At 41.5% G+C, this 16,692-nt stretch overlaps 1 protein-coding gene across 2 annotated transcripts; it reads left to right on the top strand.

The window, feature by feature from the left end:
- Window positions 1-1,415: 1,415 nt before the first annotated feature.
- On the top strand, window positions 1,416-16,201 carry tgfbrap1 (transforming growth factor, beta receptor associated protein 1). Of its 2 annotated transcripts, XR_007971857.1 has the most exons (13): window positions 1,416-1,526; window positions 2,769-3,470; window positions 4,368-4,562; window positions 6,709-6,863; window positions 6,970-7,052; window positions 9,052-9,393; window positions 9,715-9,772; window positions 11,973-12,116; window positions 12,225-12,371; window positions 12,683-12,842; window positions 13,121-13,557; window positions 13,654-15,891; window positions 16,116-16,201. XR_007971857.1 is itself a non-coding variant. In XM_052140493.1 (12 exons), exons 2-12 carry the CDS (start codon window positions 2,783-2,785, stop codon window positions 13,846-13,848), a joined length of 2,604 nt encoding a protein of 867 aa, XP_051996453.1. In that variant the 5' UTR covers window positions 1,416-1,526; window positions 2,769-2,782; the 3' UTR covers window positions 13,849-15,914. The 2 variants fall into 2 exon arrangements, 1 of the variants encoding a protein (XP_051996453.1); XM_052140493.1 differs by lacking the exon at window positions 16,116-16,201 and having other exon boundaries at window positions 13,654-15,914.
- Window positions 16,202-16,692: the final 491 nt, after the last annotated feature.

Below are 16,692 nucleotides of genomic sequence, written 5' to 3'. Positions count from 1 at the left end.
TTTTTACACTTCTCATTTAAAATATTTTTGCACTTCTCAGTCTCATAATAACATAAAATAAAAGGTTGTGTGGCATAATGTTACACTACTTATGGCTTCACTAGCTAGCTATCGTTAGCAGTCTGAGGTAACATTAAAAGATAAAAAGCTGAAACTGACATACCTAGTTTTTACGCTTTTCAGAATGAGGATACAAAAACGTTTTAAGAGATGTCAAACCCCAGATGAGGAAGAGACACGGTGTCTAATTAAATGAGGCCCTGTGAGAGATTAGTTAGCACCACAGACTCGAGCTCTGAGGGTAAATTGTGGGTCGGGTAGTGTCAACCCAGCTAATTGTAGCCAATCGCTTTTGGCGAGGCAGACCTGGGCTCTGTCAATTAAACCCTGGCTGGTGGTGAAGAGCATCATGTATATGGGGAAGAATTGGGGGCGCTGTTTCTCACAATTCAATTTATTTCAATGTTGCCTACTGCAGCTTTAAGAGCACAAAATTGTTTACAAGACCACAACACTAGCCTCTTAATTCTGCTCTCAAAATGCACCAGATGGAATTATTTAACTTTAAAATGTACAAAATGTTCTTACGGGGGAGCATGTCCCCGGACCCCTCTAGAGGATTGGAGGTCCACCCCCAAAAAAATCCTTTGGGAATGACTGTACTTTCATTGTAAGTAAGTTGACAGAGTGTAGGAAAAAAAACATAAAAGGTAGAGTCTGTTTATTTAAAATAGACGGGAACGCCCCTATAAGGTGATATGACTGGATTCTTCATCTCATGTGAGTGGTCATTAATTTATAAATATTTTTTTAAAATTACGATTACGTTTATACAATCTATTTCGATTTCTACGATTTAATACGCTCTCGAGTTCAAAAAGCCGGGACCCACCAGAGATTATTTTATATTAAATCACAACCTCCGCGGCTCTACAACATGAAAGAGCGTAACGTCATCTAGCGTGTTACGACAGTAAGTCACCGTTTGCGGATACCATCCAAATGAATGGGAGAGCCATAAACTGACATCTACCTGTCGCAAAATCATCCGATTTTAAGCGAATCAATCTTATCTTATAAAACGTCAATTTATCGTAGTATACTCCACACATAGTTCATTCCAAAAGTATTGTTTTGTGTAAAAAACGTTATATATGAGCTAAAAGGTGGTAAATTCACTAAGTGATGAGCTTTTTCCTCACAAAAGCAGTTATACAGCACACTGATGCATCTCCTCCATAGACATCCATTCAAAAAGAACGGCCTCTTGTCTACTCGGAAGTGTACCGCCCATAGAATGTATATGGGAGAGCCGCGTTATGCTATTTTAGGTTTAGCTTGTAGACCCACAATTAGAAGGGTTCTGGACCCACACTCATCACGTGGCCGGATGTATTTCGACAGAGAAACAGGAAGCGCTAGAGCAGGGCTAGCGAGTGGAGGTGGAGTGGGGCGCTTGAATGATGCGGGCAGGCCGTTAAAACGCTGCTATCTCTCTGATCAGGACCACATTGGCCACGGCTGGGGTATGAAATGCGCTCGGGTCTCTCTCACATCACCTGTCGCCTCATTTGCGCTCTTCGCATGCCGCAACATGCACACACGACATCAGACACACACAGGCTGTCTCCTAACCTAGTGAGCTGCCTATCATTGTTGACATCATACGTTTGGGCCGTTCGATCAGAAAGCCTATGATGTCCAAAAGTAGACTGCGGATCATCCTCAATCAAAGCACTTGCTCAGACTCATTCTCATTTCTGTCTGCCGTTCACATTATTGCTCAGTTTGGGCTGTTGGATAGATGTGATATTATATTTATTATGTTTGAGCTAACTTGACCTTTGGTAGTTTGAACAAAACTCTCTCTCTCTCTCTCTCTCTCTCTCTCTCTCTCTCAAGTAACTTTCATTTACTGACATTAAATGCTTCTTTAAAGGGACACATCTTAGATGTGTATGACTTTCTTTCTTCTGCTGAACACAAATTAAGATTTTTAGAAGAGTATCTCACCTCTGTAGGTCCATACAATGCAAGTGAATGGTGACCAGAATATTGAAGCTCCAAAAAGGAAAGTAACTCTAAATCACTGCTTCCGTTAGGCTTCATCTCACATTCTCCTCTCGGTTGAGACATCCAGGATAAACACACAAACGCACCATCTGTAAAGAAACATATAAATACAGATCTAAACCTTAACCAACCAAGCTTCTGTACAGTGTTCCTCCTCCTCACTTGTAAACAGCGCTGCTATTCTGGGTGTGCTGCACGTGCATCAGTTCTCACGTGAACATGCCAATACGATTACATTACATGCACATACCGCTGCTGAACAGAAGCATTGGATTATAGTGAAAAACTACTTAATTATTTATCTTTTTTGCACCAAAATTTATTGTATCCCTTTTAAAATACATTAATTTAACCGCTGGAGTCGTATCGATGATGTTTACAATGACTGTCTGTGATTTTGGGGGCTTCAAAAGTCTGATCACCATCCACTTGCATTTTAAGGACCGTCTGAGCTGAGATATTTTTATTCAAATGTGTTCTGGTGATGAAAGAAAGTCAAACACACCTGTGATATCATGAGGGTGAGTAAATGATGCAAGCATTTTCATTTTTGAACGTACTATCCCTTTAATATCGATCGTAATTTCCGTACACATGTACACACATCAGCGTCTCCCTTATGGTACAGCTTGTCATTGCCTGGGTGAATCTAATCTTAGTGTATGTTTCTGTTTGCCTCCTCTCTCTTGCCATAGATGTGGGTGGCACCATGAGTGTGAAAGCTTTTGAGCTGGTTGCCGCCGTGGTGCGGGAGCAGTTGATGGGCGAAAAGGTGCGCGTTAACATTGAATGCATCGAGTGCTGCGGCAAACACCTGTACCTGGGAACCAATGACTGCTTCATCCATCACTTCCTACTAGAGGAGCACACAACAGCCAATGGTAAGCTGGCCTACAATGCCCAGAAACTTCTGCACAAATACCTGGGTCTGAAGAAGCCGGTGGTGGAGCTAAAGGCGGCCTCTGCTTTGGAACGGCTAATTGTCCTCTGTGATTCAACCATCATTGTTGTGGATATGGTTACCCTAGAGCCTGTGCCCACTGGGGGCACTAAGCTTAAAGGTGTGACTTCGTTTTGTATTAACGAGAACCCTGTGACTGGAGACCCATTCTGCGTGGAAATGGCAGTGGTGTCGGCACGCAGACGGGCGGTCCAGATCTGTACGCTCCACGAGGACCGGGTGCAGATGTTAAAGGAAGTGACCACACCAGAGCAGCCCTGTACCTTGAGCCTGGATGGGTACTTTATCTGCATGGCCCTTCCCACACGATATATGATTCTGAACTACAGCACAGGAGCCTCTCAGGACCTGTTTCCTTACGACTGTGAAGAGAGGAAACCCATCGTCAAGAGGATCAGCCGGGAAGAGTTTCTCCTGGCTGCCCCAGGCGGGCTTGGTGAGTTAATCCCAAACAGCACTGATTAGAGCAGTGTTTTTGATTTTTGAATATATTCAAATTTAAATACAGATACGCATCGATATGAAGCTTTCCAATGTCTCATTAAAGCACTTTGGTCAGCACAGACATTCAGATGATCAAATCTTGAGGCTGATATTCAAATTATCTATAAAAGCTTGTTGTGACGAGGAGGAGGGAAGGGGTGAGCGGGAGACACACAGAGAGTGTGAGAGAGAGAGAGAGACAAACACTTGCTCGCCGGTCCCTGGACATGCTGTCGCTTGGTCCTCAACCACTCCTTCGCCCTCTGGCGGACGACAGCCGCTCCTCCCCGGGCGGACAGCAGCGAGTCCTCCGACCCCTGGCGGTCGGAACGGCTTCTCTCCTTCCTGGCGGATGGCAGCGGCGAGGACTCCTCGACAGTGCATCCCTCCTCCTTCCTGGGTTTCGGTACCAATGTAAAAGGCAAAGGATGGGCAAGGAGGAGGCGGGAACTGGAAGAACAGTCAGTGTAACCTTAATGACAGAAATTCAACTTAAAACAAAAACGCACACACATACAGCGGTCACATGTCTCTCTCGAACTGGCGTCTCCGGCTCCCCTTTATCTCACTCTCCTGCTGATCAGCTGACTCCGCACCAGCCGTGCACCTTCACGGCCCAGCCACGCCCTCTTCCTCGTCACACTTCTCAAACATGAACATTTGGAAGGGATGTTTTTCATGATTTTCTTTCTGTGTCATCATTACACTTATGTTAAAGGTGATGGAGCGTTCCACCCATTCTGTGGCGTTTAGTATCCAAATTCTCTGATCACAGAATCGCTCTTCTCGGTTGTCGTCATGGTGATTGTTCATGATGAGTGACGCTTCTCTCTGTATCTCTCTCTCTCAGGAATGTTTGCTAACGCAGAGGGCATATCTCAGCGTGCCCCGGTGAGTTGGTCCGAGAGCGTGATTGCGGCGGCTGTGTGTTTTCCGTATGTGGTTGCGTTGGATGAAGGTTTTGTGACCATTCACAGCATGTTGGACCAGCAGCTCAAACAGACACTGTCCTTTAGAGATGGACAACTCCTGCAGGATTTTGAAGGTATGAGTTCGCTCCCATAATTAGGCCTGTTTTAGATTTTTTTATAATTATTGCAAACTGTTCACATTTACAGTAGAGTATGTGATGCTTTCTGCAATCTTTGAGATGGAAACTGTATTTGTGCCTTGCGTTTAAGCTACATATTCACCCTGTGCTTTAATTTGAATGCTGACTGGAAACTATCAACCATAGAGTCTCTGGAGGCCATATAAAAAGAACAGTTTATCGAGGCAGCAGAAATGTCACCAATTAAGACAATTATATAGAAAGATATCCAGTGTCTTCGTTGGGATTCCTTTAGATAGGAACACTAGACTGCGGTACTACCTAAGTATTGATTTCTCTGAAGTGCTGCTGAGGTAAATTTCCATACAAAGCAGCAAGGAAATTTTGTCCTGTCAAGCCGTGTGACGGCTTGAATCAGAAGGGGTAAACCAGATTCATTAGTGTTTTGATAAAACACGCAGTGCAGAGAATGTAGAGAAGGCAGTTTAGTCAGGATCAGAAACACCTTATGTAATGTGTTATGACAAGATTAAATCAAGCCAGTCAACGCGTTGCAGCAAAGACACACTATTATGGCGATCACAAATTTGATTACTTTTCAGCTGTTGAATCTTGTACCTGTCACATTCTCATATTTTCTCAGTGTTGTCTATTTAATGCTAGTGCATTTATTTCCATAAATCTGGCTGTTGTGAAATCAGTGTTTTATATGTTAACAACACCAGCAATCTGCAGCTTCAAGGGCCTTTCGTGTCACTTGTGTTGAGCACTAGGGCTGGGTATTGATACAGATTTCCCAATTACATTCCGAATGATTCCGAAATGAAAAGAATCCATGTATTTAATCAATAGATAAGATATTATACTTCATATTGTATTTGTTATATGTTTGTTGTTTAAATGCATAATTTGCATTATTTACAAGTATTTACATTGATTTGTTGAACACGTGCTAAAAGCGGTACTGTCTCTTTAAGAAAAATACTTCTGTAAACCGCGCCTTTAAATGAGCGCATGTTAACGAGAGAGGACTCGAACGGCTTTATCTCATCTGTGCGATGCATGATTAGAATGAAATGTTTATTGTTTGTTGTTTTTGATCAATAACTGACTGTAAAGGGTTTTAAAAGAGACATTATTCAATGATAAATGGGTCGCGTGGATCTTGTCTTTGGACACGCATTACACGCGTCAACTTTAAACTCTCAACGTGCAGTAAAAGCATCTCACTGCTGAACACTTCACCACTAAACTACACAATTACTGGGGAGTGAAATCTGAACATTTACCAGCCTTTCAACATACTGTGTTTACATTTTAGTCGTATAGCGCAAAATTTGGTTGCAAATGTGAGTGATTTCTTCTCATTAAAGTGGAGGGTTGTGCATAGAGTAAAAGATTGATTTGGGATTTAAGAATTGATATCAAGATAGTTTAAATGAAGATTGTGATTAATCTGATTTTTTTTTAGCCGCCAATAAATCATAAGCTCAATGGTCATGAGGATTTGGTGTTTTCATGCAAGCATGTGCTAAGTCTAGGCGCAAGTGGGTTTGGCAAATTGCACGCTCAATGCGCTAATGGGCTGGGTCAAGTGCAATTCAATTCTGAGGTTCTTCTCCGGTTATTGCATCATCTGCATCCCGTTATATAGTCCATTTCCTCAAGCACCAGCGATATAAACAGACAGCACATTTAGAAGAAGTTGGTAGTGTTGAATGGGCTTAATGAAATGAATCATATGAATAGAAATATAGACTTGTGTTCTTTTGTGCATTAACTGCTTTTTTGTTGAATGTCAGTCATAATTATATGACAGTAACACGCTCCTTTTATATGTATGGAAAATGGGGATGCTGTAAGAATAAACCAGTTGACTCTTTTTGCCCATTATGACGATTTCGTGTGGTATGTAAACACCTTAACTGCCGTGATCGCAGTTGATTGCAGGCCTCTTCACATTTTCATGTCAACATATGCCACAAATGCTGTCCATTGAGTTGAACTTGTACCTTTCACATATACAGGCTTTTCTGTAAATTTAGAACACCTAATGTCTTTTTCCTCCCAGAAGCCATTGAATTGCGTCATTCCCTCATTTGCTCTCCTTGGTAAGATGGTGTCTTGTCCCTTCTCTCAGGTAAGGTGGTGTTGGCCTCTACTAAGGCAGTGTATATGTTGGTGCCTCTCCCTCTGGAGCGTCAGATCCAAGACCTCTTAGCAAGCCATCGAGTCGAAGAGGCGCTGACGCTCACAGAAGCTGCACAGAGAAATATTCCCAAAGAAAAGTATCAGGTACACCAAACTGTTCTTCCAAATGGCGAGACACGAGAGCGCCTTTGTTTGATGGAAGACTGGCAATATTAAATGATGTTTTTCCTTTTGTCTTTTTTTGTTTTAGAAATTGCACAAAAGAATTCTCCAACAAGCAGGATTCATCCAGTTTGGCCAGCTTGAGTTTTTAGAAGCAAAAGAACATTTTAGGTGAATCGTTTTGTCCTGTAATTAATACTGTTAACTGCCACTCGGGACCAGATGTTTCAGAGGATGACTGAATAGAGTTAATTAACTTCTTTACTAATTGCTGCTTCTCCCTCTGCACACCTGACCCTGCACGCTGATGAATGGAGAACAGAAACTTGTCTAATAGCTGAATAAATTGCTCAGAGAATTGTCAGTGTTGAATTTGGCATGTGTTTGAAACTACCACTTCTGTCAAATGGCAAGAAATATTAATTAATTCATCTCAGAGATTGCCAAAACTATGTACAGTTTAAGTCAGAAGTTTACATACATCTTAGCCAAAAACATTTTCACAATTCCGGACATTTAATCGTAGAAAACATTCCCTGTCTTCGGATCACTTCTTTATTTTAAGAATAATATGTCAGAATAATAGTCCAGAGAATGATTTATTTCAGCTTTTATTCCTTTCATCACATTCCCAACGGGTCAGAAGTTTACACACCCTTTGTTAATATTTGGTATCATTACCTTTAATTTGTTTAACTTGGGTCAAATGTTTTGGGGATCCTTCCACAAGCTTCTCACAATAAGTTGCTGGAATTTTCTCCCATTCCTCCAGACAGAACTGGAGTAACTGAGTCAGGTTTGTCGGCCTCCTTGCTTCAGGACTTTGTGATGACACTCCAATACCTTGACTTTGTTGTCCTTAAGCCATTTAACCACAACTCTGGAGGTGTGCTTGGGGTCATTGTCCATTTGGAAGACCCATTTGTGACTGAGCTTTTACTTCCTGGCTGATGTCTTGAGATGTTGCTTCAATATATCCACATAATGTTCCTTCCTCATGATGTCATCATCTATTTAGTGAAGTGCACCAGTCCCTCCTGCAGCACCCCCACAACATGATGCTGCACCCCCATGCTTCATGGTTGGGATGGTGTTATTCGGCTTGCAATCCTCACCCTTTTTCCTCCAAACATAACGATGGTCATTATGGACAAACAGTTAAAATTTGTGTTTCATCAGATCAGAGGACATTTCTCCAGTAAGATCTTTGTCCCCATGTGCACTTGCAAACTGTAGTCTGGCTTGTTTATGGTGGTTTTGGAGCAGCGGCTTCTTCCTCGCTGAGCAGCCTTTCAGGTGATGTCCATATAGGACTCGTTTTACTGTGGATATAGATACTCATCCACCTGTTTCCTCCAGCATCTTCACAAGCTCCTTTGCTGTTGTTCTGGGATTGATTTGCACTTTTTTGCCTCTACTTCCTGAGCGGTGTGATGACTGTGTGGTTGCATGGTGTTTATACTTGTGTACTATTGTTTGTACAGATGAACGTGGGACATTCAGGCATTTGGATGAACCAGACTTGTGGAGATCCACAATTATTTTTTTTGAGGTCTTTTGATTTCACCATGATGCCAAGCAAAGAGGCACTGAGTTTGAAGGTAGGCCTTAAAATTCATCCACAGGTACACCTCCAATCAGAAGCTAATTGGCTATTTGTCTAAAGGCCTGACATAATTTTCTGGAATTTTTGAAAATATCGGTCTGTAAACTATTGATGGAAAAATTACTCATGTCGTGCACAAAGTAGGTGTCCTAAACGACTCGCCAAAACTTTAGTTTAATAATATGAACTCTGTGGAGTGGTTAAAAAATGTGTTTTAATTACTTCAACCTAAGTGTATGTAAACTTCTGACTTCAGCTGTAATATTTAACACATTGCACTTGTGTAGACCTGTTAGGCAAGAGGTACGACTGGATTGGCTTTCATGGTAAAAACATTACTCAAACATGAAAGCTTTTCCACAATAATGTGTATTTTTAAATACAGCATTAAAATTATTTTTATTAATAAAGACAAAAAAACAAGAATGTTTATTTATTAATGACTGCATCAAACGTGTTCATCCATTGCCTCAACAATAAAGCTGTCTTTGAATTCTTCATTTAAATGGGAAAATAATTCAGATACGAAGTGTCTCATTTTATGTATTTTGTTTTATATCTCAGAAAGGGTCAGCTGGATGTACGGGAGCTGATCTCCCTTTATCCACTGCTCCTGCCCGCCTCTTCCTCCTTCACACGGTGCCATCCACCACTTCACGAATTTGCTGACCTGAACCATCTGACGCAGGGAAACCAGGAGAAAGTACAGCATTTCAAACGTTTCCTCATTAGCTACCTGCACGAGGTGCGCAGCAGCGACAGTGCTAATGGTTTCCGTGAAGATGTGGACACGGCGTTGCTGAAGCTTTACGCAGAGACCGGCCACGAAAGTCTTCTGGATTTGCTGGCCTCTGACAACGCCTGCCTCCTGGCAGACTGTGCCCCCTGGCTGGAGAAACATCACAAGTGGGTACTCACTTTTATTGTTCTTTGAGTCAGTCCAGTTTTGACCTTATACAACTTTTTTTTTTTTTTTCAAGAAAGCAAAGAATGCAATAGTTCCATGTTTGCAACACCTTTGCTGAATATGAATTGTAGTGTTTTTGGTTGTTGTCTCTTGACCATTATGATGCATGAGTCATCCATGCCCTGTGTCCAGTTATTCACTGCAGTTGCAGAATTTGAAGCTGCCATGGCAGCACATGAATAAAAGCTTTAAATGTTAGTGTTTGACACTGGTTGAATGATTGTGTGTGATTTGACATTTAATGGCATTCCTCTCTTCAGGTATTTTGCTCTTGGGCTTCTATATCACTACAATGGTCAAGATTCTGCTGCTTTACAGGTGGGATCTGCTTCTACACTATGATCTATTTGAACTTTTTGGTTATTGTTACAAGCTAGTAAAGTGTTCTGCAAATGTTTAAGGGATTGTTCACCTAAAAATGAAAATTCTCTAATTTACTCACCCTCATGCCATCCCAGATGTGTATGACTTTCTTGTGCAGAACACAAATGACAAAAGATTTTTAGAAGAATATTTCAGCGCTGTAGGTCCATTTAACCTCCTGAGACTCGAGCGTGACTGCTGTGTGCATTTTCCATTACCTTTTTGATTTGTAACTTGTAGCCCCAAATAAACATGCAAAGCAGATGTGGACAGCTTCATACCAAGCTATAGAATATTATTTTTTTCATCAAATTGTGCATTATGTGTCCGGGAGTGTTTGTTGGTTATTCTTGTTTTTGAGATGTTACAGACGTTACAGCTGATTTTCTATAAAGCTGAATAAACAATTCTGATTAAAAGTAATGACCAGCATCATCCAATCACTGCCAACCATGTTAAAATACAATTATACGTTATAAATTGTGAATCTATGTACTGATGATCATTGTCCCATGATTCAAACATCATCTGCAGCCTGAAACTGAACTTTTAATCAGATTTTAGGAGTGAATGCACTTAACTGCATAGAGAGCTATAGGATGCTCCCTTGCTCCCTATTTAGTGAATGCACTTAACTGCATAGAGAGCTATAGGATGCTCCCTTGCTCCCTATTTAGTGAATGCACTTAACTGCATAGAGAGCTATAGGATGCTCCCTTGCTCCCTATTTAGTGAATGCACTTAACTGCATAGAGAGCTATAGGATGCTCCCTTGCTCCCTATTTAGTGAATGCACTTAACTGCATAGAGAGCTATAGCATGCTCCCTTGCTCCCTATTAAGTGAATGCACTTAACTGCATAGAGAGTTATAGGATGCTCCCTATTTAGTGAATGCACTTAACTGCATAGAGAGCTATAGGATGGTCCCTTGCTGCCTATTAAGTGCATTCACTAAACTGCATAGAGAGCTATAGGATGCTCCCTTGCTCCCTATTTAGTGAATGCACTTAACTGCATAGAGAGCTATAGGATGCTCCCTTGCTCCATATTTAGTGAATGCACTTAACTGCATGGAGAGATATAGGATGCTCCCTATTTAGTGAATGACTTAACCTCCAGTGTGCTGTCTGTCAGCACTGGTTTCAGAACAGTTTGAAATGCAGCTTGTTTTCAACCTAACTCCATATAAAGCCTCTGAAAGACACATTATCAGCTTTTGCATGAATACATTCTCAATGTGATAATATACAGAAATTATATATAAATGCATTTACTAATATTAATGAAAAGAATCATATTGTACAAAATTAGGTATTTTGGTGTAAGGGATTAATTTGATGACATAATAAAATATAACAACTTATATTAAAATGTAGTGAAATGACCCACAGATGTGTTAATGTTGAAAATTATTAAACACAACACATGTTTTTTCAACTTTTGATGTGGTCCTTATGTCCATATACATGCATGTCACGTCATGTTTATCAGCACGTTGAAGTGCAAAAAATGTATGGCTTATTTAAAGCTGCATATCAAACAAAACTAGAGACACTAATCCCGTAGAAGCACTTCACAGAAATTGACGTCACGTGATGCGGTGCGCCATAATTTTTATATTTAAATGACATTGTAGTCTTGCGAATAGTATTCAGTCAGTTGAAATTAATTAAAATGATGCGTTGCGAATAGCGAAGCCAATATACAATGTCTAGACATGACATTTTGAAGCTCCAAAATGCACATAAAGACAGAATAAACGTAATCCATAAGACTCCAGTGTTTTAATCCATGTCTTCAGAAGTGATTTGATAGGTGTGGGTGAGTAACTATATTTTTTTTACTATATATTCTCCTTGCCCAGTAGGTGGCGATATGCACAAAGACTGCAAATCAGCAAAAAGAAAGTGAAAGTAGAGATTGATGGTAAAAAAGGACTTAAATATTGATCTGTTTGTCACCCACACTTATCATATCTCTTCTGAATAGTCTTATAGATTACTTTTATGCTGCCTTTTATGTGATTTTGTGTTTTAACATGGAAGTAATTACACACATAATGACACCTAAAATTCTCCTTCAAGTAGGATGTAATTCTATTAAAATAACATCACCGTAATGTATGAACAAGAACTCTTCTTTCGTCCTGTTTAGATGTGGGTTAAGATTGTCAACGGGGATCTCCTGGACTCAACAAGACAAGATCTGTTTGAATATGTTGTGGACTTTCTTAGTTTCTGTTCCAACCTTGACCTTGTGTGGCAGCATGCAGACTGGGCATTACAGAAAGATCAAAAGGTGTGTGTTTTATGCTTGTAATGAGTGGGATCCATATTTAATGGGCCCTGTCATTCACCTACAGGATGTTATTGACTGTTAGTATGCCTTCTCATGTATCACCTACAGATTGGTGTACAGATCTTCACCAAAAGGCCAATCTCTGAGGAAAAGAGGGGGCAGTTAAACCCAGATGATGTTGTTACGTATTTGCAGAAGCACAATCAAGGTCTTCTGCTCTACCTGGAACACCTGGTACTGGAGAAGAGATTGCAAGTAAGATCACTACTGTGCCTAAGCATTTTTCTATTGTTCACTCCAGTGCTCTACAACCAGTTGGGTGGTCTTTGTATAGTAATGAAGGATCTTGGTAAGCAGTCTTGGGCTCTAGCCCTGGTCGGAGCAGTCCACAAATCAAAGTACAGATTCCAGTATAGACAGTAAAGGCAAAGTAATTGATCCCAGCTTGCTCTTGGCGCTGTCCCTGCAACTATTCTCCCAGGCAGTTTGGACAAAATCGTCTACTCAGTGACAAGGCTCTCATTTTCCTCAAGTCCCCTTCGTGTATTGTGTCTGTGCTATTTCAGAAAGAGAAGTATCACACACATCTGGCTGTGCTGTATGCAGACAGAGTGCTGAGCCTTATCTCACGACCATCAGCCACTGAGGAGCAACTGTCTGCTGCCCGCCAGAAACTACAACGGTTACTGAAAGAGTCCAGTCTGTATAAAGTCCAGTTACTACTAGGTGGGTACCCACTACTTGTGAACCAATGTCTTGGACAGCCTTTCTCACTTCCTTTTGCTCTATTTCCCTTTCCAATTTCCAGTGGGTGGCAGGCACCACCAGCAGACGTGAGAGCGGAGCAGATGGTTGTATTGATGTATGCAAAGATCTATTGATCTTCCCTGGGTTTGCAGATATGGCTCGTTGTATTTGTCGACTGTTCATGCACGCACGTTGACGTTTGTCATTCATTTTTAACTGTAATGTGGTGCCAGTGCTAGCTGCTTGTGTGCTTGCAGGTAAACTTCAGGACTCTGAGTTGCTGCTACTTGAGCGAGCTACACTACATGGGAAGTTAGAGGAACATGACAAGGCCTTACACATTCTAGTGCACCAGCTCAAAGACTCCCCTGCTGCGGAGGAATACTGCTCCTGGGCCTCTGCGTGTCAGGACCAGGCCTACCGTCAGAACCTTTTCCACCAACTCTTGAGTGTTTATCTGGACCCGGATGTACCAGGAGGGGCTCAAACCGTAGCCGCCGTTGACTTGCTTAACCAGCATGCTGACGTTTTCGACGCGGTGTTGGTTTTAAAGCTCCTCCCAGAGGAGTGGTCTTTGCCGCTGCTCCGTCCTTTCCTGTGTGGGGCAGTAAGGGCAAGTGTGCATGCACGTTGCACTTCACAGGTTGCAGTGGGGCTGGCACGAGCAGAAAACCTCCAGCTTCAGCATGACCGGGTGAGTTGAAACTAAGTGTTAACTTCATGCAGTTCTCTATGAGATCGCTAATACAGCGTCAAAACTCGATATATATTTTTTTTCTGTGTTGCGCAGCTGAAGTATCGAGGAGGCCCAATATTAGTATCTGAAAATAAGGGATGCCGGCTGTGCCACAATACCTTTAGCGAGCCAGACTGCGCCTGCCTGCCCGGCGGAACGCCTGTCCATATTCACTGTGTCGCCAAGAAAGCCCTGGACTTGCCAGTAGAGCGGCAAAATGAAAACGCCCACCACAGCAACCACACATGAAGCTGATCAGTACTGTGTCGGACAGTCAACAGATGCTGTTTTGCAGCACACATGCATGGAGTGAGGGCTGAGTGCATAGGGCACCCGTTCAAAGCCCATACATGCTCGTTCGCAGCGAGCAAGACCCTGCTATACAAATCAAGTTTCCTGTGTGACGGAGCTAGCCAGTGACTGAGTGTGCGAGTGTTTGAGAACTGTTTATTCCATTGTCCCTCTGTGTGTACATGCAACACTGTCAATGAATACGAGAGATTGAACATTTTAATGAACGTCAAACAAAAAGTTATAGATCCAAAAAAACATCAACATTGTCTCTTGGTTTATCTCTTTAGCATTGCTTTATGACGGCTGATTCAGAGGCCCTTTTGAAATTAATTTGCTTTTAAATATATAAATGCATTGTAAATGTTTTAAAACTCAAAATCAGTGGACACTTATTGCAGCTGAAGTGCAGTCCATGCTTACAATTTAACGGTTGTTTACAAACCATTAGCATGGTTGAGGTCAAAATCCTTATATTTCAGTGTCCTGACCATCTCTTCCCAAGAAAGCAGAATTGTTAAAAAGGTGTGTATGCTATGTGTTAACAAACACCAAAGTTCATTTCTCTTTGCTCCGAGAGTGACAGTTACAGCCTTACATCATTGCTTACACCCTCTGTCCTGGTCCATTAAATACTTGATGGGACAAAATGCTGATTTAATTATGAATATGATTGTCATCATAATAACTGGCTTTAACCGTTTAGTCGCAGACATTTAAACCGGATAAAAGGGAAGATTTTCGAAACTGTTCCTTGTTCATCTAGCTACAGCCAAATCGGAGAAGACTGCTTTGCTATTTAAAGTTACATCGCAGTGATATGGAGAAGAGTAAACAACCCAACAGGGTGTATTTCTCCATTGTCCCGAGCTGGAGGGGTGATTCGGCTTAATATTTCCCTCTGAAGTTTGGTTTAGGATGCAAAGTGATCTTAAATGAATATTCCGGGTTCAGTACAATCCGTGGTATTTATTGCATAATGTTGATACCCACAAAACATTGTTTTGACTCTTTTCTTAAAACCAAAAATCGAAGATAATATGAGGGGCTTACAAATGGAATTTAAGTCATTTTCGGATTAACACCATTGCGTTGTCATGTCAATGAAGTTGTAAAATTGGATATAACTTACAGGCTATAATGTTAACACACATGTTCATCGTCCATTTCCATTGTTAGTGCATTACTGTAACAATAATAATAAGAGGGACAAGTTGAAATTAATTTATTGGTAATCAACATGCATCAAATGCTGTTGATTGAGCTTAACATGTACTGAACCGGGACTATACAGTATCTCATTATTCTTATAAAGATCTTATAATATAAAGAATATTTTAAGCATATCATTAACCATTTTAAACTAATCAATGGACTCCGGCTGTGCTGTGCTTGTTAAACATGATAGAACAAAAAGCTAAAATTGATTATTACATCACTACCGTTTTGTTTCTCAAATGCATTTGGTGTGGGCATGTGTCCTCATGTCTTAAGAGTGCTTAAGCTGTGATAAAAAAAAAAGAGCACAATAAACACTGCCTACTAAATCAATACTAAAGTGACCTCGGCTACGTAGGACCAGAACCGTAGGATAAGCAGTCGCCTACAACATGAGTCTAACATCATTAGTGATCATTAGTTATAAGGATGATGAAACCGTAAAAACAAAAATAAGAAACACTTTGGGTATTGTACATAATCCCCTGGTTTATAGACCCTGAACAAGTGCATAGCCTCAAGAGGCGCACTAGCGACTGACACTACAGGCTGTAGCCTTTAGCCGCCTCATTAGCACACCTGCTTCCCATGCTGGAGACCCTGGTTCGAATCCCGCTTGAAGTGGTTTGAGCAGGACTGGTAACAGTGGTGCCATGAGGCGCACTAGTGACTGACACTAGAGGCTGTAACCTTTAGCATCCTGGTTAGCGTGCCCCCGGTTTGAATCCCGCTCAAAGCGGGTCGAGCCTGTGACAGTGGTGCCGTGACCCGGATGGGAGTGAGGTTGATGGGGGTGAGTGTAATGGTAGCCAGCTGGTAGGTAGCTATGTAGTGTGTAAACATCACTCCCCTGGCCTCAAAAGGCGCACTAGCGACTGATGCTAGGGGCTGTTGCCTTTAGACTCTTGGTTAGCGTGCCCCTGGTTTGAATCCCAGTCAAAGCGGGTTGATCAGGACCAGTGACAGTGGTGCCGTGACCCGGATGGGAATGAGGTTTATGGGGTGAGTGTAATGGTAGCCAGCTGGTAGGTAGCTATGTAGTGTGTAAGCCTCACTCCCCTGGCCTCAAGAGGCGCACTAGCGACTGATGCTAGGGGCTGTAGCCTTTAGCCTCCTGGTTAGTGTGCCCCCTTCCCTTGCTGGAGACCGCGGTTCGAATCCCGCTCGAAGCAGGTTGAGCAGGACTAGTTACACATGCACATGTAATATGCTAACTAAATCTTAAAATGTCTCTATTGTAAAATTTACATTCTTTATATGAGGTCTTTGCTTTCATTTGCTAATGTTAGTCAAACTGCTTCTTCCATAAACGTTTTGTCATACTGTATATGGAACCAAATTCTCCTTTCCCATTAATTGTCTAATGAGAGATGCTTCATTTTTCAGCTTCATATCCTCTTCATTGCTACATCTCTTTATATCATTTAATGTATTTTATACTGAAATAATACAGATACTGGTGTGTACATACTGTATTAATAACTGTTTGTTGCTTTGTAAATCAGTGCCAGTGTGGGTGGAATGTACAGAATGTAAAGACGTCCATTTTAATAAACAAAACTGCTTAAATGAGTGAAGCACTGT

The sequence above is a fragment of the Xyrauchen texanus genome, chromosome 13 (genome assembly GCF_025860055.1).
Source record: "Xyrauchen texanus isolate HMW12.3.18 chromosome 13, RBS_HiC_50CHRs, whole genome shotgun sequence".
In the NCBI taxonomy this organism is placed as follows: Eukaryota; Metazoa; Chordata; class Actinopteri; order Cypriniformes; family Catostomidae; genus Xyrauchen; species Xyrauchen texanus.
The sequence above is the reverse complement of the archived record's forward strand: the minus strand, read 5'-3'. Positions and strand labels throughout refer to the sequence as shown.

Coding starts and splice junctions, on each gene's coding strand:
- tgfbrap1 (XM_052140493.1), top strand. CDS start 2,783: ATGAGTGTGAAAGCTTTTGAGCTGGTTGCCGCCGTGGTGCGGGAGCAG. Junction 4,563..6,708: donor ACTCCTGCAGGATTTTGAAG/GTATGAGTTCGC, acceptor CCCTTCTCTCAG/GTAAGGTGGTGTTGGCCTCT. Junction 9,773..11,972: donor AAGATTCTGCTGCTTTACAG/GTGGGATCTGCT, acceptor CGTCCTGTTTAG/ATGTGGGTTAAGATTGTCAA.